The 22,463-nt window shown below is 41.1% G+C and overlaps 1 protein-coding gene across 10 annotated transcripts in view; it reads right to left on the bottom strand.

Annotated features, from left to right (window-relative positions):
• Positions 1 to 3,838: 3,838 nt before the first annotated feature.
• Positions 3,839 to 22,463, bottom strand: part of LOC129859497 (muscleblind-like protein 2a) — a 78,508-nt gene continuing 59,883 nt past the window's right edge. For 5 of the 10 annotated variants that reach the window (XM_055929349.1, XM_055929356.1, XM_055929351.1 and 2 more), the window contains 4 exons: positions 21,839 to 21,998; positions 20,315 to 20,350; positions 19,301 to 19,395; positions 9,000 to 9,102 (listed from right to left, as the gene is read on the bottom strand). In XM_055929349.1, coding sequence (XP_055785324.1) covers positions 9,088 to 9,102; positions 19,301 to 19,395; positions 20,315 to 20,350; positions 21,839 to 21,998 — 306 coding nt within the window. In that variant the 3' untranslated portion in view covers positions 9,000 to 9,087. Of the gene's footprint in view, positions 9,103 to 19,300; positions 19,396 to 20,314; positions 20,351 to 21,838; positions 21,999 to 22,463 lie in introns of all 10 variants that reach the window. The other 5 variants (XM_055929353.1, XM_055929358.1, XM_055929354.1 and 2 more) reach the window with 2 other exon arrangements.

The following is a 22,463-nucleotide window of genomic DNA, read 5'->3' as shown; positions in this document are numbered from 1 at the left end:
ATATCGTTGAAAAAATATATTTAGCAAGCAGTAGGCATTTAGAATTACATGTGGAGTGGAACTTTATATAGTAGACATCACATGCCACCCGTATCTTCAAAATGATCCGGCAATCCTAATTTAAAAAATATATAAAACACTGTTTGCATCATCATTTGTCGCAATAAAGAAAGTTCAACAAAATAAAGTTACACCTCTGTCGAAACATAACATTTTGTTAATCTTTACTACGTCTCCTATAGCTGTCGTTTCCATTACATATGTCACAATGTTTTTTGAGACGTTGCTTTTTGTTGAATAAACCTGGGTCAATGGAAACCTGCCTACTGATATGCATAATACTTTATTGAAGTGGATGACAGTGTCCATTATTTTCAGCATGGAGCACGTTTAGCAACCCTGGTTTACTGTTGCAGCAACTTAAGATTGGCAACTCTGGCAAAACCAAAGTTCAATGTCCTTCAATGCAGTCTCAATTCAATGGCCTATCAATAATGAAAAACAATCAGCCATATTTATATCTCCCAGTTAGATATACAGAAATTAGTGAAGTTGCTGGAGCTTCATCCTGGAATGAGCGGGTTGCTAAAATGGGCTGCTCACTTAGTCCTTTATGTAACTAAATAGAGAGGTATCATCATCATATGACTCAACTCTGTGAAAGAAGGCATTCATCATCCTGCAAGTAACCCAGTAAACGATTATTTTATCAAGACACGCGGAGCGCGCATGACAAGAACAGCTAGAGCACACCTGATTGGTAGGGCTAAGCATGACAAGTCATTGAACATTTTGTAAAACATCTCCTCCTACATTCCCATTAAAGTGACATGAGAAAATGATGGTTAATATAGCTATTATGTGATCCATTTTAATCCAATTAACATTGTAAGGCAAAATATTGTGATTGCGCAACATTGCAATGTTGACGCATGGTTCATTTTCAGAAATTACGAACATATAGCAATAATTATTCAAATTGACACAAACTTGAAATTACATCTAATAGCACATTTGTTCAGAGTAAATTTGTTTAGAGTAACAAGCATTACAAACCAGAAACATGGAGATAAGACAGATGTTGTGCACTTCTTGCCAGCTGTTACTTCCGTCCCAAGGCTGTGTAATTCCCACCCCGCTGGCAGGTACAAAAGTAACATTGCGATAGTTCTGTTCTCGGTCTATTTAATTGAAACTAATTTACCGTAGAAATGAAATTACAGTTGATAAATGGTAGAGGACATATGCAAGATGTTTGCCATAACATATGGTGTCTCTAGCGATCTGAGTAATTAGTTTTTAAAAAACGACAATTGTTACTTTGTGCCCAGTTATTCCCTACTTCTACTACTATTAGGCTTACTTCTACCAGTCAATACTACAATTACTATTTCAAATCCCTAGTGTGGTCACTACTTCTACTGTTATTACCCCACTAAAGGCTACTATCCCACTGCTGTTTATAATACAACCTCAATTTTAGTGCAAAGCTTCTTTTTTTTTTACCCCCCATAAATTTTGGCAGGCTTCAACATTCTAAACTGCAATCACAGCTACATTTAGAATATTCAAACTAAAACATTTGGAGATCTTGAAAACACATTCTATTGCTTATGCTATTGTACTCACTCTACCCTAATATACTAACCCCTACATACCACAGCAAAATAGCTCACTATAACTTACACATAGCCTATGACAACCCAATCACACACATTTCTTTAGGAAATATCATTTTCTATGTCTGCTTACACAAAATATATTTCTGTATACATGAGTTTTCATAAGACTTAATATATGTTATACTGTAACAGACAGGTGTTTTCATCAAATAAAAAACAGTGTGCTCATGACAGTTGTTATAGACTGCTTAAAGACAAAGGATAAAAGGATATTGCGATATACCATGCTCATCAAATTATATTGGTTCATACTATTAGCTGCACAGTAACACAAACAAATGTGTCAGATTACAGTACTGTTCTTACTGAATTATCACTATGTTTTACACAAGTGAGATGTATCTATAGTAAACAGTGTGAAACTGGTTAAGCAATCTCTATACCTAGACTAGAATGTGTTTTTCCTGGAGCTGTGAAACTGGTTATACGACCTCTATACCCGGTCTAGAATGTTCTCTTTCCTGGAACTGTGAAACTAGTCATATGCAATCTCCATACCTGTTCTAGATGGTGTTCTTACCTGGAGCAGATAAGGTGAAATTGTCATGTCAGAACTATACCTATCGTGTAGTGAGAAGGTGCTGCAAAATGTAAAAACCAACATTCGTTTTTTCCCATATAATCTACCTCAGCTGCTCAAACAGTTCTGTATCCAGAGTATCCACCTACGCGTCATAGCATGAGTTTTTTTTCTACCTCCAAAAGCTTCAAAACACACTAGCAAAGCTTTGTAATTCCCACGAACAGACCCCAAACCACCACCACAAATGCCTATACACACTTCCATGTTGGATCCTCCACGGTTCTTGAACCATTTATGCTACAAACCCGAAATCAACGTTGACATGTGCAGACGGTCAACTTAGATTGCTTCAACACAGCTTTTTGCTACCATTCATACTGAACTATGACGCTTGTTGTATCCCCATTAATTTCAATGGCGGAAGAACTGCCACAGAACTGTCAGATTGGTCAAACTAAAGCTATTAACACAAAACCAACTTCCAAATGTGCAGACTGACCCAACTTAGATTGCCTGAGAAAATATTTTTGAAATCATGTATACTTTTTGTACTACAACAATATTAAATGAGCTCCCAATGCATTAATGGTAAAAAACGGTCATAAACTTGAATGGTAAAAAAATACAATTATTCTCGACCCATCTTCTCTTTCACCATTTTAAGCAACACCAAACCAACGTTGAGACTTTGACTGACCCAACTTAGATTGTCTGAATACAGTGGCAGTTATTTAAAATGGTCCTGCTCCTTGGCCAATTAAGCAACAATACTAACTTTAAAACTTGAAGTATACTATAAACATAAAAAATCCCCATAGGTTCCTTGATATTAGGGTGTTTTTCCTGGCCACTATGCTTTCGCTTCTGCATTGGTTTCTCTTTGGGGTCTAGACCGTGTAACTGTAAAAAAAACTTTGTGCAAACTGCTGATGTAAAAAGGGCTTCATGAAATACATTTTATTATTTACTTGGGCTTTACTGAGGGGAAATAAAGTTACTGCAGAATGCACAAGATTCAATGTATTTTTTTTCTGTTTATAGTTCAACAACCATTCCCCGTATCTATTGATCTGCAACAGGCATGTTGTAGCACAGGGATCATCAACTACAAGATCCTTTTTTCTTGAGCGGATATTCAGGGGGCTGGAACATAATTACAAACAATTTGTAGACTGTAATTTGACCGCAAGAAGCCCAAAGAGATATAATATTTGACTAAAAAAGTAATTTCAAACCTTGCTTACGTTTGTATAATATGTGTTGGGATACTTTGGAACAGATTTCCACAATTTTTATCACTTAGAGTGGATTTGCTATACTTTTTACGTTTTAAATCCAGCAATAAAACATAAAAAATATGTAAATGTTTACTAAGAAAAGTTACAATTTCACCCCTCTGCTGGTTGGGCCACATAAAATCATCCGCGGGCCAAATTCGGCCCATGGGCCGCAAGTTGGGGAACCCTGTTGAAGCATGTCTGTCATTCACCATGTCCATAAGAGCATTATTCATTTTTACATTTTGGCCATTTGCAGACACTTGTCCAGAGCGACATACAGTCAGGACTTTCAACTAAGGCAGGTAAGACAACCCAGTCATTATTCACGTTAAATAAGGTAATTTCAACAAACATCCTTTCCATTTTTTCTTTATTTCAATAGATTTTACACTATCTTGCTGTAACATAAAATAGCACAAACTATACGCACAGAGAAAACAGAAAAATGGTTACATCAAAACTAATAATCCAATGAGAGTCTTGTCTTTTTCTCTCTCTATATTTTTTGCAAAGTAGATGGGATACTGCATTTCCGATAGCAAAGCAGTCTCAATTCATTACCCGGGTAATATTCAATAGTGAACACCGTAGCGAAACATTTTGCAACATTAAACAAAAACAAGCATTTGTTATTGGAAAAGTTCAGTTAGCCCCTTCCCGTTTCAGCACATTTGCTTCCTTGTGAATACGACCCTGGCTGCAGGCCTTTTAGGGACCATTCAGCATTGCATGTTGGCCACAACTCTCATCGTCAAGCTCTCTACAAGGACAGAATAGGGCCCTGTTCCAATACTTTAACAAAATGCATTATTGCTTTCCCCCTTCCTTGAAGAAATACCTATTCTGGCATGGCTGGATTAGAGAAGGCTATATGATAGAACTGTTGCTTAAACTTAACAAATTGTGTTAGATCCAAAAGTAAGTAAGGAAGGGTGTGTTATTAAAGTATTCGAATGGGGCTTAGGACACAAGACTGCTTTTTGTACAGCAGTTGATCCTTTTGGCCTCACCTTTTAAAAACGCAAAAAAATACAAAACAATATTTATATTTATGTATAATAAATAAAAAATATTGTTTTAAGTTTTTACTTTTTAGTATTATATATATATATATATATATATATATATATATATAAATATATATATATATATATATACATACACACACACACTACCATTCAAAAGTTTGGGGTCTTAGAAATGTCCTTGTTTTTTTAAAGAAAAACACCTTTTTTTGTCCATTAAAATTGATCAGAAATACAGTGTAGACATTGTTAATGTTGTAAATGACTACTTTTTATGGAATATCTACATAGTCGTACAGAGGTCTATTCTCAGCAACCAACACTCCTGTGTTCCAAGGCACGTTGTGTTAGCTAATCCAAGTTTATCATTTTAAAGGCTAATAGATCATTAGAAAACCCTTTTGCAATTATGTTAGCACAGCTGAAAACTGTTGTTCTGACTAAAGAAGCAATACAACTGGCTTTCTTTAGACTAGTTGAGTATCTGGAGCATCAACATTTGTGGGATCGATTACAGGATCAAAATTGCCAGAAACAAAGACTTTCTTCTGAAACTCGTCAGTCTATTCCTGTTCTGAGAAATGAAGGCTATTATATGCGAGAAATTGCCAAGAAACTGAAGATCTCGTACAACGCTGTGTACTACTCCCTTCACAGAACAGAACAACTGTCTCTAACCAGAATAGAAAGAGGAGTGGGAGGCCCCAGTGTACAACTGAGCATGAGGACAAGAACATTAGAGTGTCTAGTTTGAGAAACAGACGCCTCACAAGTCCTCAACTGGCAGCTTCATTAAATAGTACCTGCAAAAACCCCAGTCTTACCATCAACGGTGAAGAGGCAATTCCTGGATGCTGGCCTTCTAGGCAGAGTTGCAAAGAAAAAGCCATATCTCAGACTGGCCAATAAAAATAAAAGATTAAGATGAACACAGACACTAGACAGAGGAACTCTGCCTAGAAGGCCAGCATCCCAGAGTCGCCTCTTCACTGTTGAAGTTGAGACGGGTGTTTTGTGGGTTCTATTTAATAAAGCTGCCAGTTGAGGACTTGTGAGGCGTCTGTTTTTCAAACAAGACACGAATGTACTTGCCCTCTTTCTCAGTTGTACACCGGGGCCTACCACTCTTTCTTTTCTTTCAAAAACAAGGACATTTCTAAGTGACCCCAAACTTTTAGTGTGTGTGTGTATATATATAATAGCCTTTAAAAGTTTATTTTTAACAGCTCTGGAACATAAAACCTTAAGCACGATGGACTAACGATAAGGCAAAGTGTTTGGATAAGCTGTCTGCTCAGCTGACCCAAGTGCTTCTAAATTTTTCTCTTACCGTCAGTCAGTCAATGTCAACACATTTAATTTCAATAAATTACTTTTCTCAGCACAATTCCATTAATTTGGGCACAACCATGGATCCCATTCGAGGACAACTTGGATTTTTGTCTCATGTGCAGACAATGTGTTTTTCGGTATAACTAGAAACATTCAGTAAATTATTGTTTATTAATAAAAACTTTTTTTCATGCAAGATGCTCAAAGGTTATTTCTCTGATACAAACAGGTAGTGACTATTATACAGAATTACTGGTGTATAATAACTTTGCAAATTTCATTAGGTATGGCATCGGTAATAATGAAATGTTTTACTTTACCGGAAGAAGTGCAATCCTTAACTGATGATAAACAATTTAACAAACTACATTCATAAATATTTTTCCATTGGTGTGCATGAAACCAGTGGTCCTTTCTCAGGGGAATAGTTGTACATCTTAACTATTCAATTAATAGATAATTTGTTATAATTTCATCCTAAATAACATTGGTAACTTTGTCTATTACATCTTAAGTGTTAAAGTTATACCTTTACAGAGCCTGCTAAGGAAAATTGTCATAATCACGACAAATAAGAAATGTTGAAATCTGCTTTACAATCTAGTGATGTGTGCAGTGTTCTAGAAAAAAAAGTCAACTTAACGATTACATAATTTACAAAAATACAGAACTTTAGTAATTGCAACTTTATGTTGCCACAGCAACAACGTAATATTATGAAATAGTGAAAAGTACATATTTAAATATTTTTTGGGGTAAAATGTTACCTATACAATTAACATTCTTATTTTCTTTTTTTTTGTTGAACAATAAGCAATTCTAAAGCCTTGCTCATTACTGTAATGCGATGAACTGTGTTGATGACAAGACAAGGGAGATCCAGTAGCTTTCTATTGGTGGCTTTTTAAGACTCCACCCCCTTGCTCCTGATCTGCATCTCATTGGCTGACCAAAGAGACACAAACTTGTAGGGATGCACAGCGCAATAAATTACATTCATTTCAAAATAGAGTAGGTTACATCATTCTGACTCATTTGACAAAACAATAAAATACGATAAGTTACCAAAAAATACCTTCGTTCACCTTCCACCAAGAATTACATTAAAACTGTAACTTTTTAGAAGAAAATCTCAGTGAAAGTGAACAAAAAGAAACAAAAAACAAAAATACTAAGACCAGTGCCTTATTATTTTTGAACCAAAGGTGTCTCGTTGTGGATTGTCTGTTGATCAAGCGCCATGAAAATATGTCATGATTCTGATCCTTTTTGTTGAACACACATACACAAGGAAAATAATTGGTTGTGTAGTGTCAAGAAATGTGATTTAGAGTCGAAATGCATACATCTCATAAAACATTAGGTAATAACGTGGAGGTTGGTTTAAAACAATGCTAGTACACAATTAACTATATCATGGCATAAAATAACAGATTGTTCTGGTGACACACATATCTTGATGCTTAACATCTTAAAACAAATTGAAATAAATGTGAATACATTGCTGCTACAACCATGAATATAAACTCTCAAAGTAAGAAACACGTTACATACATTACACACAAGTCACAATTTCCTGTATTCTCAATCACTTTTTTCAATGTAAACTACTAAAAACCTATGGTAAGAACAAAATATTACATCATGAAATGTTTAACAAACATTCTACCAAGCTATCTTGGTTAGTTTATATATATTTTCTATTCAGAAAGTTACTTTTTGTCGTGTTAAATATATGTTTACAATAACACTAGGGTACTGCTTTAACCATGGCATCTGCATGAAAAGTGAATAGTCTTTTCTCTAAATAGGTCAACATACTATTGGGAACTTCGCTTGAACCATCCTTTTGTATATTCTTATTTTTTCTTTGACAAAGTATGTTTCTCCAGATGCTTGTTGTTTTAAAGTTAAAGGATTTTTAGGCACTTCTACAGTTTTTCTCAAATAGAAACAGGATTCTCGGTGATAGCAGGGTGACGACTGACAGTCACAGATAGCCCTCCAGTCAATAACTTCACGTCATCTCACACCGATGACTAGCATCTTCGAATGCACCTTTTTGAGTCGTAGCATTTGTTTCACCCCTCGCCGATCTCACCCTTATCCCTCCTTCTAGCCCCACTCCCCAAAAGGCCTTGTCCCTGTGGTCTTGACATTCGGTCTGTTCCAGTCTGTTCCATCCATGGCATGGCCCATCAGGCTGAGGCTCCCTCCCGCCGTATGCTTTTGGCCACCCGCAAGCTTTCGTTAAGCCCTTGGCACACAAACTGGTGCCATATAGGCTAGTAGCACTCCCTGATGCCCAGTATAACTCTCCCCAACACCGATCCCTCTGAGGCTCCCCCCCCAAATGTCAGCACTCATCCAAAAGTAAAACTGAAATTTAACAAAGGAAAAGAAATCGAAATTCTAGGTTCTTTTCCCCCAGAAGTGCACAAAAACGAGGCCCGACTGCACGTTTTGGCCACGAAGCTGTTCCACGTCTGTTTCCTTGCAGATCGACTCCGATCGCTTCTGTCCGTTAGTCTGTCGCGATAACTTTCGTTTGGCAAGCCGTTGGTTTTCCAGAGATTAAATGTTGGCAAATGGTTCATATGGAGCGCATGCCACACCGTTTTAAAGGGATGGTGGTGATGGGGTGGGGGAGCGCATTCAAACCATCGTTAGGAGGACAGTCATTGAGTAAACATGTCGTCTTCCCTAACATTTGTCTTTTTAAAATAATTAAAACAAACAAAAAGTAAAACAATCCCTTCTAGCTTGGTCTGGAGCGCCAGTTGCAACCAGGGGCTTCTCTGTGACTCTCCTGTTTAAAACAATTAAGCACTTTTGACAATAAGCACTAGTTCTCTTATAGTGCAAATATGGTGTTTTCAAAGGGTGAACATTTGTGCAGACCGAGGTTCCTTTTTGAAAACAAAATATAAAAAGGACCCATATTACTTTAAGAGAAAACAATCGTTAAAATGAACTCATCGCCATATCTCCACTAAGTGTATGTAGTTCAGTACATATTCTTTTTTTGTCATAATTGTCATGGCAATAGTTTCCTAGCAATACATATACATATTTTTGTTGTGTGTATCATCTTACACCAGCACTCAAGTCTTATGGTTAATTGGTAGTATTACACTCTTAGCATGCAGGTTGTTGTAGTGGAAGGGGAAGGTAGTATGTACAGAAGAAGGGCTGTTTTGGGCTTTGTAGTGCAGCTTCTTGACACTCCATTTCCACCCTGACAGTTACTTCAGGATGATCTGTGGGAGAGGAAGAAAAATGGAGAACAAAAACATCAGTTCATTGCCTAAACCTTTTCAACTGATTGGCTCCATCTCATTTCATCTTTCCGTGATTCCTCACATCTGATCCCCTTGCCTTCTTCTCAACCGTATTGGAGGAGAAGAAACAAGTTTCCTCTGACCTTCTCCAATGCGAGTAGAGAGGATGCAAGGAATCCAGGAAAGATTGAGCAAGAGACATATTGTCTTCATAGGGTGGCTAAAAAGCCAATCCCTAACATACACTACATGACAAAGTAAGTGGACACCTGCTAGTCGAACATCTCATTCCAAAATCATGGGCATTAATATGGAGTTGGTCCCCCCAATTGCTGTAACAACAGCCCCCACTCTTCTGGGAAGGCTTTCCAATAGATGTTGGAACATTGGAAGCAAGTCCCCGCAGCATTCAGCCACGAGCATTAGTGAGGTCGGGCACGGATGTTGGACGATTAGGCCTGGCTTGCAGTCGGCGTTCCATCGAAACACCTTTAACATCCCAAAGGTGTTCGATGGGGTTGAGGTCACACCGATCTCGACAAACCATTTCTGTATGGACCTCGCTTCGTGCACGGGGGCATTGTCATGCTGAAACAGGAAAGAGCCTTCCCCAAACACAGAATTGTCTAGAATGTCATTGTGTTGTAGCGTTAAGATCTCCCTTCACTGGAACGAAGGGGCCAAGCCCGAACCATGAAAAACTGCCCCAGACCATTATTCCTCCCCCACCAAACTTTACAGTTGGCACTATGCTTTCGGCAGGTAGCATTTTATTGGGATAATTAAAACCAGATTAGTCCAATGGCGGCGAGCTTTACACCACTCCAACTGACACTTGGCATTGTGCATGGTGATCTTAGGCTTGAGTGTGGCTGCTCGGCCATGGAAACCCATTTCATGAAGCTCCAGACGAACAGTTCTTGTGCTGACATTGCTTCCAGAGGCAGTTTGGAACTCAGTAGTGACGGTTGCAACCGAGGAGAGACGATTTTTACAAGCTACACGCTTCAGCATTCGGCAGTGCCGTTCTGTGAGCTTGTGTAGCCTAACACCTCACGGCTGAGCCGTTGTGGCTCCAAGACGTTCCACTTCACAATAACAGCACTTCCAGTTGATCAGGGCAACTCTAACAGAGCAGAAATTTGAAACTTCAAAAAAAAAAAAAAAAAAATGCTGAATGTTATATTGATGGTGTGTAATGTCCCATTGGCTCCTAGTTTCCTACCGCTGGTTACCCAGACAGATTGCCTCTCCAAACCCCTTGCCTCCACCCCCCCCTAGGCACTTGCATAGATCCAAGAATACTAGATGGGTGTAAGTAATATAAGAGGAAAAGATCGAGCTACACCTATCCAATTCTTTCAAATATACAAAATAGATCAACTGTTTAGGTGGTAGGGTCTAGGGGTCGTTTTTGGACAGGGCCACAGAAAGCATATTATTGGCGTATGGCAGTGAAAGGCCTCAGAAAGCAGACAGATACAGTAGATGAGCTGGCTGATGCATAGAGGACCACCATGATGTGTGGCATTTTATTTCCATGCGTTACAGGCCAATGTTAGCAAAGGCAAAAGGTCACTTCCCACACTGGCACAGTTAAATGGTAAACTGCCTAAATGACCATAACAAGTGTTCTAATCACCTGTACATGCAAACTGAACATGTGTAATGAACGCGTGTAAAATTATCATAACAAGTGTTCAAGGATGGAGATGCATGCATGCTTGGAAATGGAGTACACAGACATCACCGATGAGAACAGCAGTAACAACAGCAAATCAGATAAATCAGTAATATGGAGTGAATGAATGGGCCATGATGGACAGAAAAAAGGAAATGACAGGTCAGGGGTAGATGCCCGACCCACCATAAAATAAAAGCAAACATCAGATGTTGTTGGAATAAAATGTGTATTGCACTGTTTGTTTTTTCGTGCTTATGATGGAACTTTACAGAAATCCTTACTGCAGACAGCAGCTCCAAAGGGGACATTGTACAATCATCCTACAAATATGTGAACCAATGTTTACTCTAATTACTTTTTTTACTAACCAATGTGACAAAACCACCACTAGTGTATCTTGGTGTATTTCCAAATTCAGCCAGAAGAGGGCGCCCCCACATCCGTGTCAGGGCAGTGAGAGGGTTAACCTGCAGGTACTTATGATCAAGACTATTGTCTGTGGGGCTGACGCCAATTAGTCGACATGTCAATTGTTTGGTAGTTAGGCTGTTGGTTGACCGAGATTGTTTTAGTCGAGCCGTAACAAATATACACTACCGGTCAAAAGATTTAAAACACCTACTCATTCAAGGGTTTTTCTTTATTTTTACTATTTTCTACATTGTACAATAACCAAAGAAAAGTGTTAAACAAAATCAAAATATATTTTATATTTGAGATTCTTCAAATAGCCACCCTTTGCACACTCTTGGCATTCTCTCAACCAGCTTCACGAGGTGGTCACCTGAAATGCATTTCAATAAACAGGTATGCCTTAAGTTCATTTGTGGAATTTCTTTCCTTCTTAATGCGTTTGAGCCAATCAGTTGTGTTGTGACAAGGTAGGGGTGGTATATTTGGTAAAAGACCAAGTCAGAAACTTTCTGGACAAAAATGATGCAAAAAAATGTATCCATGCTTTTGTTACTTCTAGGTTAGACTACTGCAATGCTCTACTTTCCGGCTACCCGGATAAAGCACTAAATAAACTTCAGTTAGTGCTAAACACAGCTGCTGGAATCTTGACTAGATTATATTATATTACTCCAGTGCTAGCCTCTCTACACTGGCTTCCTATCAATGCTAGGGCTGATTTCAAGGTTTTACTGCTAACCTACAAAGCATTACACAGGCTTGCTCCTACTTATCTTTCCAATTTGATCCTGCCGTACATACCTACACGTACGCTCCGGCCACAAGACGCAGGCCTCCTTACTGTCCCTAGAATTTCTAAGCAAACAGCTGGAGGCAGGGCTTTCTCCTATAGAGCTAAATTTTTATGGAACGGTCTGCATATCCATGTGAGAGACGCAGACTCGGTCTCGATCTTTAAGTCTTTATTGAAGACTCATCTCTTCAGTAGGTCCTATGATTGACTGTAGTCTGGCAAAGGGGTGTGAGGGTGAACGGAAAAGCACTGGAGCGACGAACCACCCTTGCTGTCTCTGCCTGGCCGGTTCCCCACTGGGATTCTCTGCCTCTAACCCTATTACGGGGGCTGAGTAACTGGCTTACTGGTGGTCTTCCATGTCGTCCCTAGGAGGGGTGCGTCACTTGAGTGGTTTGAGTCACTGACGTGATCTTCCTGTCCGGGTTGGCGCCCCCCTCGGGTTAGTGCCGTGGGGGAGGTCTTCGTGGGCTATACTCGGCCTTGTCTCAGGGTAGTAGGTTAGTGGTTGAAGATATCTCTCTAGTGGTGTGGGGGCTGTGCCTTAGCAAAGTGGGTGGGGTTATATCCTGCCTGTTTGGCCCTGTCCGGGGGCATCGTCGGACAGGGCCACAGTGTCACCCGACCCCTCCTGTCTCAGCCACCAGTATTTATGCTGCAATAGTTTGTGTCAGGGGGCTAGGGACATATGTTATATCGGGAGTATTTCTCATGTCTTATCCAGTGTCATGTCTTAATATTCTCTCTCTTCCCCCCAGGTTTTAACTAATTAAACAACAAAGAATATGATCTACATGATCAGTCACTGTGTGTAAAATAAGTGGTTAATGTGAAAGCAAGCAATTTGCATACGAATTACGTAGGTCACCTATTTTGGATTCAAAACGGCGAATTTTGCCGAAAGGTGAATGGTTTGCATCCGTGCCGAGTCCATTTTAGGGCAAAAACAACTCAAATAAGCAAAGAAAAATGACAGTCCATCAATACTTTAAGACATGGTCAGTCAACGTGGAGCATTTCAAGAACTTTGAAAGTGCAGTTCCAAAAACCTTCAAGCGCTATGGGTCATACGTAAATGCCAACAAAGCCAAAATAAATGCTTCACAGAGTAACAGACATATCTCAACTAGGGATGCACGATATATTGGTATCAACCGATACTAGCTAAAAATGGCAACATCGGTATCGGCCCGAAGTCTAATTTAACACCGATGTCAAAGCTACCGTGCATACCTCTATAACGTAATAACGCCAGGTCAAAATTTGCTCTACACGTGCAACATAGCATTCCTAACCTAGCCCACACAATGTCTGCTGTGTGGATCGAGCAGCCAACAAGTCGAGCAGTCATTTGAAAGAGTAAGAACATTTCAGCGAGACAACTCAAAAAGACGAAATCCATTAAAGCCAAGATAATGGAATTCATTGCCCTTGACAATTAACCGTTCTCTGTCGCGGGTGATGTTGGCTTTCGACGACTGGTCGAGCACCGGTACACACTACCAAGTGCGCTATAGCAGTGATGCTGTTACACGGCTTCACGACATACATACTATGGAATGCCATTTGGGTCTTTGCGTGTCAAAAAAGATACAGTAGCACTGTCAAAGCTGTACAAAAAAGTCAGCAAACACCGGCCACGAACGATGTGTTTACAATACCGCGTTGGTAATAAAGCATAATTTGTTCGACCGCAACTTCTGGGGTAGCTATTATAAACAATTACCAGTAGAAACTGCAGTCATTTTCATTATTCTTAGCAATGATTTAGGAATCCTTGTGAGTATTAGCTAGGTTGCCACTTGTTTTTCACCTATTGAAATTGAACTTCAGTTGATAAAATAAATAGCTAGCCAGCTACTTAATCCTGATGCCCAAAGCTAACGTTATAAGCAGCCAGCTAGCTTCATCTGGCTAGTGAGGCTCGACCGGACCGGGTTGTGAAGCTAGCCACAATAAGGATTAGGCACAATACTGGAATTTGCAGTTTGCCTTAATAAAAGTATGTCATTGACAGTGATGCAAATGAATACAAATACACTGCTAAAAAAATAATAAAGGGAACACTTAAACAACACAATGTAACTCCAAGTCAATCACACTTCTGTTAAATCAAACTGTCCACTTAGGAAGCAACACTGATTGACAATAAATTTCACATGCTGTTGTGCAAATGGAATAGACAAAAGGTGGAAATTATAGGCAATTAGCAAGACACCCCCAAAAAAGGAGTGATTCTGCAGGTGGTGACCACAGACCACTTCTCAGTTCCTATGCTTCCTGGCTGATGTTTTGGTCACTTTTGAATGCTGGCGGTGCTCTCACTCTAGTGGTAGCATGAGACGGAGTCTACAACCCACACAAGTGGCTCAGGTAGTGCAGTTCATCCAGGATGGCACATCAATGCGAGCTGTGGCAAAAAGGTTTGCTGTGTCTGTCAGCGTAGTGTCCAGAGCATGGAGGCGCTACCAGGAGACAGGCCAGTACATCAGGAGACGTGGAGGAGGCCGTAGGAGGGCAACAACCCAGCAGCAGGACCGCTACCTCCGCCTTTGTGCAAGGAGGTGCACTGCCAGCGCCCTGCAAAATGACCTCCAGCAGGCCACAAATGTGCATGTGTCAGCATATGGTCTCACAAGGGGTCTGAGGATCTCATCTCGGTACCTATTGGCAGTCAGGCTACCTCTGGCGAGCACATGGAGGGCTGTGCGGCCCCACAAAGAAATGCCACCCCACACCATGACTGACCCATCGCCAAACCGGTCATGCTGGAGGATGTTGCAGGCAGCAGAACGTTCTCCACGGCGTCTCCAGACTCTGTCACGTCTGTCACAAGTGCTCATGTGCTCAGTGTGAAGACACATGCACATTTGTGGCCTGCTGGAGGTCATTTTGCAGGGCTCTGGCAGTGCTCCTCCTGCTCCTCCTTGCACAAAGGCGGAGGTAGCGGTCCTGCTGCTGGGTTGTTGCCCTCCTACGGCCTCCTCCACGTCTCCTGATGTACTGGCCTGTGGTCACCACCTGCAGAACCACTCCTTTATTGGGGGTGTCTTGCTAATTGCCTCTAATTTCCACCTTTTGTCTATTCCATTTGCACAACAGCGTGTGAAATTTATTGTCAATCAGTGTTGCTTCCTAAGTGGACAGTTTGATTTCATAGAAGTGTGATTGACTTGGAGTTACATTGTGTTGTTTAAGTGTTCCCTTTATTTTTTTGAGCAGTGTATATACAACACTATAAAATCACATTTTTGACTGCACTGGGCCTTTAAGAGTTATTTTAAAGAGCATAGTGCACTTCACCTATGTCAAACACGCTATTCCAAACCAAACTATTAAAAATCGTACTGTGAAAACACAATGTATATGATATATTATAGATAGACAACTCATGTAATACTGTAGCTGGGTTGTGTCTGGACTGAAGGCATATACCCTGAATCCCTATCCATTGCTTACACTTATCCACTCCGCTTAGATCTACACAAGTACTTAGGGGTTGATATGGGATTCAGGTTTGTCCCCCATATGGAACCCTTTTCCCTGTATAATGCAATACTTTTGATCAAAGCCTGAGGGACGGACGCAGGATGCAGACAGGGAGGGCGTGTGAGGGGAAGGCTATGGCTGTCTCTACAGCTCCTGTAAGACATATACACAGTCACAGCCCGCAGCTGTTAGCTAGTGTCCATGCATTATGATTAGAGCCATGTGTTTCACTAGCTCACTGCGATGAGGAGTCAGTGATGATGACGAGATCCACATTGGAACATTAAAAGTGGTCCCTCCCTCAGTTTCTCCCTGCCCCTCTCTCTTCTCCTTAGACACACTGGACAAAGCAACACCATCGCCATCTGAGACTGGGAGGCTGCGTGTGTTTGTGTGTGCCATGTGTCCTCCCCGACACGCACCTCGCAATCTCATCGTCAGCTGCCTCACCAGAATACCTTACAGAACAACAAACCTTACAGATGTGCTACTTTGAGGGTGGTGTGATGTTAGGGATGCGTCTGAAACTGCACCCTATTCCCTATATAGCGCACTACATCACTGATCAGGACTCATACGGCTTTATGTGCACTGTAGGGAATAGAGTGCCATTTGGGACGTGCGATAGGGAGAGGCTACAAAATGGCGATGGGTGTGTGTTTCTAAGGTAATCATTAAAAGCTTTAAAGGGGAAAGTCATTTTTCTCCCTGGTCATGGTCCAAAAATAGAACAATATGTAGGAAATTGCTAGTCACGAATGATAAATAGCAAGTGGGACTGCTTATTGAGTTGAGGAAAAGGGTGGAGAGACATATGCGTAATAGTAGGCCTACAGCCGTGGCAAAATTTTTGAGAATGACACAAATATTAATTTTCAAAGTCTACTGCCTCAGTTTGTATGATGGCAATTTGCATATACTCCAGAATGTTATGAAGAGTGATCAGATGAATTGCAATTAATTGCAAAGTCCCTCTTTGCCATGCAAATGAACTGAATCCCCCAAAAACATTTCCATTGCATTTCAGCCCTGCTACAAAACGACCAGCTGACATGTCAGTGATTCTCTCGTTAACACAGGTGTGAGTGTTGACAAGGACAAGGCTGGAGATCACTCTGTCATGCTGATTGAGTTCGAATAACAGACTGGAAGCTCCAAAAGGAGGGTGGCGCTTGGAATCATTGTTCTTCCTCTGTCAACTATGGTTACCTGCAAGGAAACACGTGCCGTCATCATTGCTTTGCACAAAAAGGGCTTCACAGGCAAGGATATTGCTACCAGTAAGATTGCACCTAAAATCAACCATTTATCGGATCATCAAGAACTTCAAGGAGAGCGGTTCAATTGTTGTGAAGGAGGCTTCAGGGCACCCAAGAAAGTCCAGCAAGCGTCAGGACCGTCTCCTAAAGTTGACTCAGCTGTGGAATCGGGGCACCACCAGTACAGAGCTTGCTCAGGAATGGCAGCAGGCAGGTGTGAGTGCATCTGCACGCACAGTGAGGCGAAGACTTTTGGAGGATGGCCTGGTGTCAAGAAGAGCAGCAAAGAAGCCACTTCTCTCTAGGAAAAACATCAGGGACAGACTGATATTCTGCAAAAGGTACAGGGATTGGACTGCTGAGGACTGGGGTAAAGTCATTTTCTCTGATGAATCCCCTTTCCGATTGTTTGGGGCACCCGGAAAAACGCTTGTCTGGAAAAGACAAGGTGAGCGCTACCATCAGTCCTGTGTCATGCCAGCAGTAAAGCATCCTGAGACCATTCATGTGTGGGGTTGCTTCTCAGCCAAGGGAGTGGGCTCACTCACAATTTTGCTTAAGAACTTAAGAACATAGCCATGAATAAAGAATGGTACCAACACATCCTCCGAGAGCAACTTCTCCCAACCATCCAGGAACAATTTGGTGACGAACAATGCTTTTTCCAGCATGATGGAGCACCTTGCCATAAGGCAAAAGTGAGAAGTAAGTTGCTCGGGGAACAAAACATCAATATTTTGGGTCCATGGCCAGGAAACGCCCCAGACCTTAAACCTATTGAGAACTTGTGGTCAATCCTCAAGAGGCAGTGGACAAACAAAACCCCACAAATTCTGACAAACTCCAAGCATTGATTATGCAAAAATGGCCTGCCATCAAGTCAGGATGTGGCCCAGAAGTTAATTGACAGCGTGCCAGGGCAGATTGCAGAGGTCTTGAAAAAGAAGGGTCAACACTGCAAATATTAACCCTTTGCATCAACTTCATGTAATTGTCAATAAAATCCTTTGACACTTATGAAATGCTTGTAATTATACTTCAGTATTCCATAGTAACATCTGACAAAAATATCTAAAGACACTGAAGCAGCAAACTTTGTGAAAATTTATATTTGTGTCATTCTCAAAACTTTTGGCCACGACTGTACAATAATAAAACATTACAGGCAGCAATAATAGGTAATGTGCTAGTAATAATACTAGTGTGGTTGGTCATTAAAAAAAAGTCTTTCATCCATTTTGAATTCAGGCTGTAACAACAAAATGTGGAATAAGTCAAGGAGTATAAATACTTTCTGAAGTATGATGTGTAAGAGTGCATTTTCTGGTCTATTCTTTGACCAAATAAAGCCTGGGATTGAATGTGTAATGATGTGAAAACCAACAGAAAACCAACCACTTTCTACACTGAGAATCTCTCAATATAAACCAATTTGAGGGAACAGTGTGAAATAATAATGATTCACCACAACCGGAAGTCTTGATGATCATGGATCGACGTCATCCGTCCAATACATTTATGGGAAAGCTCACTGACCACTGAGATGTAAATCAAATCTCATCAAGCCTGTAACGTGGCCACCGCTCAAGGCCTTTCTAAGTGGGGTTAATGGGAGGACTGCTTTGTTTGCTGCGGGCGTTCCACCTGGCAGTGCGCTGTAATTGTCAGGTTTAAAAGGAGTTGTGTGTGTGTGTGTGTGTGTGTGTGCAAGCACGTCACCTGACTTCCGCACCCAACTGCACCTTCCCGGCCCCTGCTGACACAGAGCCATGAGTCCAACTAGTAACTGTGCTTATCTGGAGCCATTTTAGGCCTTTCCGGAGACGTCCTTCCTGTCTCTTGTAACACTAATATAGCAGACATGGCCACCCTGGATCGACAGTTTCCTCAAGGCTTTCGCCCTCACCCATCACCGCCAAGCAGAACAGGAAGTCAGAGAGTGAAGCCGTGTTTGCTGACAGGAGCCAACATGGTGGATGGAGATGGAGTGGCTAGGTTTTTTTAGATGGAAAAAGAGTATGTGCGTGCGTGTCACGAAACACACAGGTGATGTTTCTAACGCAAGTGAAGAGGAAAACTTGACAACGTAAAGGGGATGAAAAACAACATACATGCAAAACAAAACCTAGGATCTAATGAAACACAAGACAACAACTATTATTTGCAAATGTGAGAGCTCTGAATAAGTGCTTCACTGGGTCATTGTGAAACATGCCCAATAAATTACTAAACCTATACTTGTACAAACGTACAGTAGTCCTCTGAAATAATAGTCAACACATTCTGACACCTGTGGCAGACATTGAAATACCACAGTAGCAGACTTAGAGCATGAATGAGTTTCCCTGTTGGGACAATAAAACGTGAATTTAATTGAAGGATGTGGAGGTTGGGCTCAGCCATAGAGTTGGATAGAGGGCACACAAAGAAATTGACTAGTTCAATTGAAATTATAGAAGATGAGCTCTATGGACTATGGTCATCAAGCACTTATTTAGAGCTCTGGGACTGGATGAAAAAGCTTTAAAATTAGCAAACCTGATTGGCTGGCGCTGCTGCTGCGTAGGGGACACTTGTGACAGGAGATGTTGTTGCAGAGATAGTAGCAGGCGTAGCACTGTACATCATGGGTACTTTTTCGGGAAGGGGGGGGGCGCCATGGAAGCAATGAACAGGTAGGCAGTGGAGGCAGTGTGGTAACCATGGCAACGGGTGTTGTTGATTGTTTGGTTGTTGTTGTTTTTGATGCATATTACAGAGGGGCGAGCCATCGTTAGGTTAGCCCAGCAGAAGGTGTGCGCATCACAATGCAAAAGCGAGAAAAAGCATGGGAGAAAAAAAAGAAAAGAAGAGAAAACGCTGAATTACAATCACAAGTAAGGAAATGTGGACCCACAATCAGTTGTTCCCAGAGGACTGAGTGAGATATGATGAGTGGTATTATAAGATTGAGATTAACTAGAAATCAATTAGAGCCCCATCAAGATCGAGAGCTTTTCTACCAATTGTATTCACCCTCTTTCTATTTTTCTCTGGGATCAACACAGCACAGTAAAAAACACAATATCTACTTTTCAACAAACAATTCATTTGGAATGCCATTTTTTTTTATACTAGTAATATTGATAATGTTAAGAATAACACTTCACATTTCATAACAAAATATATTACATCCTAATTGAGAATCATCTCTTACAGGTGAGTTCAAATTGACATGTACGACTTCGCAGCACTTTGCATTACTTTGTGGCGCTTTTCAGTAAAAACAATCATGCCCAATGTTCTACAACCGTGCCTCTCACTGTGTCACAACATCCATGAACTTTGTGTCACCTGTAATCGCTTACATCTCCCGGCCTGTTCCCGCTCTCCCCCCAATTTAAAGAGGCTCCATGGTGAAGTTTCCCCTAGGTACAGATCTAGGATCAGCTTCTCCTCCCCCAATCATAACCTTAAACATTAGTGGGGACCCAAGATCAGAGTCTAGGGGCAACTTCACCCTATTCCTTTAAAAGCATAGTGAGAATGAAAAAGGGAAAGGAAGGAACCTACCAAGGCTGCTAGCAGGAGTCATGCACAAGACTGACCCTGTGTGATCATGCAGTGGAAGAGAGTGAACAGAGGGTTAATAAAGGGAGGAGAAAAACATGTTAAAGAGGAGACAGAGAGTTTGGTTGTAGCCTGGTCCCAAATCGGTTTGTACTGTATGGCATGCCATTGACCATAGGAGTCAGCAAGCGAGTACAAAGAGATCTGGGACCAGGCTAGAGACTTTGGTAGCTAGCTATATAAACAACATGCCTTTAAACACATTTCACAAGCCTGCTATTGGCATGAATGCACTGTGCGGTTTGACTCCATTTGTAGTCTTATGCCATTCATTATGCCACACATCCGGCCGTGATTGGGAGTCCCATAGGGCAGCGCACAATTGGCCCAGCGTCGTCCTTGTTTGGCCGGGGTAGGCCATCATTGCAAATAGAATGTGTTCTTAACTAACTTGCCTAGTTAAATAAAGGTTACATTTTGAAAAAAAGAGGGGGGAAAAGTCTGGTCTGTAAATAAACCATGAAAAAAAAAATATGTTCTGGGGGTGGGAAGGTAAGATCACACATACTACAAATTAAACTTTTTAAGTGTCAGAGGTTTATTAGCCTCAGATATGCGTGTGCCATCTGGGCCAAATCCTATGGTCTCTGTCACAGCAGTAGGAGCTGGCAAGACAGCACACACATTTCTGGGATCAGGCTAGAGAAGGTTAAGGGCTGGATGCTTGGACCATGCAGTGAGAACGAATCAGACCTGGGTTCAAATAGTATGTCTTCTTTCAAATTACTTTAGGAGTTGGATCTGGAGTGCCAGATGGGCAGCGTTTGCACTTTTGGTTCAATTAAGCACAGCTAGAGTATTCCAAGAGAAACCGATATCAATTGAACCCATGTGTGGTGTGTACACAGCATTCTGAACATGCTTTCTACACTGGGAAAGGAGCGGAAGGGTGTAAAGGATATGGAGGATGATAACACTAAAGGAGTAGGAAGGGAGGGATATGGGAAGGTAGTCTCAACCACAAGAGGCTTAAAGGGATAGTTCGGGATTTTGGCAATGAATACCTTTATTTACTTCTCCAGAGTGAGATGAACTCATGGATACCATTTGTATGTCTCTGCGTCCCGTATGAAGGAAGTTAGAGGTAGTTTTGCGAGCCAATCCCAATTGCAATCTTTGAACAGGGCCCATAACAACTTGATTTCAACTTGAGGAAAAGCGGTTGATCACACTGTTGGTTTAAAGAGAGACTGGCCTCAAACTTTTGGAGAAAATATGGGGAATATCCCATTTCCTCACAAGCTCACCTGGTGAAACCTTTTAAGGGTTATATACTTGAACTTTGCCCTTTGATGCTTTTATGGGGAAACGGAAAGTTAGGGAAGCTCTATCCAACTTGTGTCTACATGCTACATGGGTGTGTATCTGTATACATAAATGTGTATAGGTGTGTGTGTGCCTACATGCGTGTCTGTGTGCAGGTACATGTGCATGTGTGTGTGTGTTGTGGGCAGGTGTACTCCCTACCTGTGGGAAAGCCACAGAAAGCCGTCTGCTGCTGCAGCTGTGCGTTGGCCAAGGCCTGCTGGTAGTGCAACATACTGGGGTGAAAAAGTGAGCTGGCCCCGTTGCTCTTCTCAAGTGCTGGTCTCTTTGGTAGGGGCTGCAGGCATCCGTGGGGGAAAGCCTATACGGGAGGGACGAGGAGACGTTAGATACAACGAGACGGAGGCCTCAAAAATGACTACATTCACATGACTATTCTCTATACTATAACACGAGAAATCACACTGCTTCTCTGGGTCTTTTGTGGCTACTAGCTACAAAACAGCACAAAGTTACAACAGAAGTCACATTGGCAACTTAGGTTTAAATAACCACATGGGGACAGTGAAGGAACTACACTCGATATCTAGAAAGGCAATTATAAAACAATGATTTACAGTAACAAACAAATTGATACTTGGGAATTAACATTCTCATTGTTGTTATACGATCAATCAATGTAAAGCATACTAAAATAATAACTACAAGAATCATATTGGTGGATATTAATTGCATAATACAAATACTTGGGCATTTAAAACAGCAAAAAGCCAAATTAAAATTATTGTGAGTTGCTACAGTACATTAAAGAAGCTACATGCAAAGC

This window comes from Salvelinus fontinalis, chromosome 7 (assembly GCF_029448725.1).
Source record: "Salvelinus fontinalis isolate EN_2023a chromosome 7, ASM2944872v1, whole genome shotgun sequence".
NCBI classification, from domain to species: domain Eukaryota; kingdom Metazoa; phylum Chordata; class Actinopteri; order Salmoniformes; family Salmonidae; genus Salvelinus; species Salvelinus fontinalis.
This window is presented reverse-complemented; position numbering and strand designations above follow the sequence as displayed.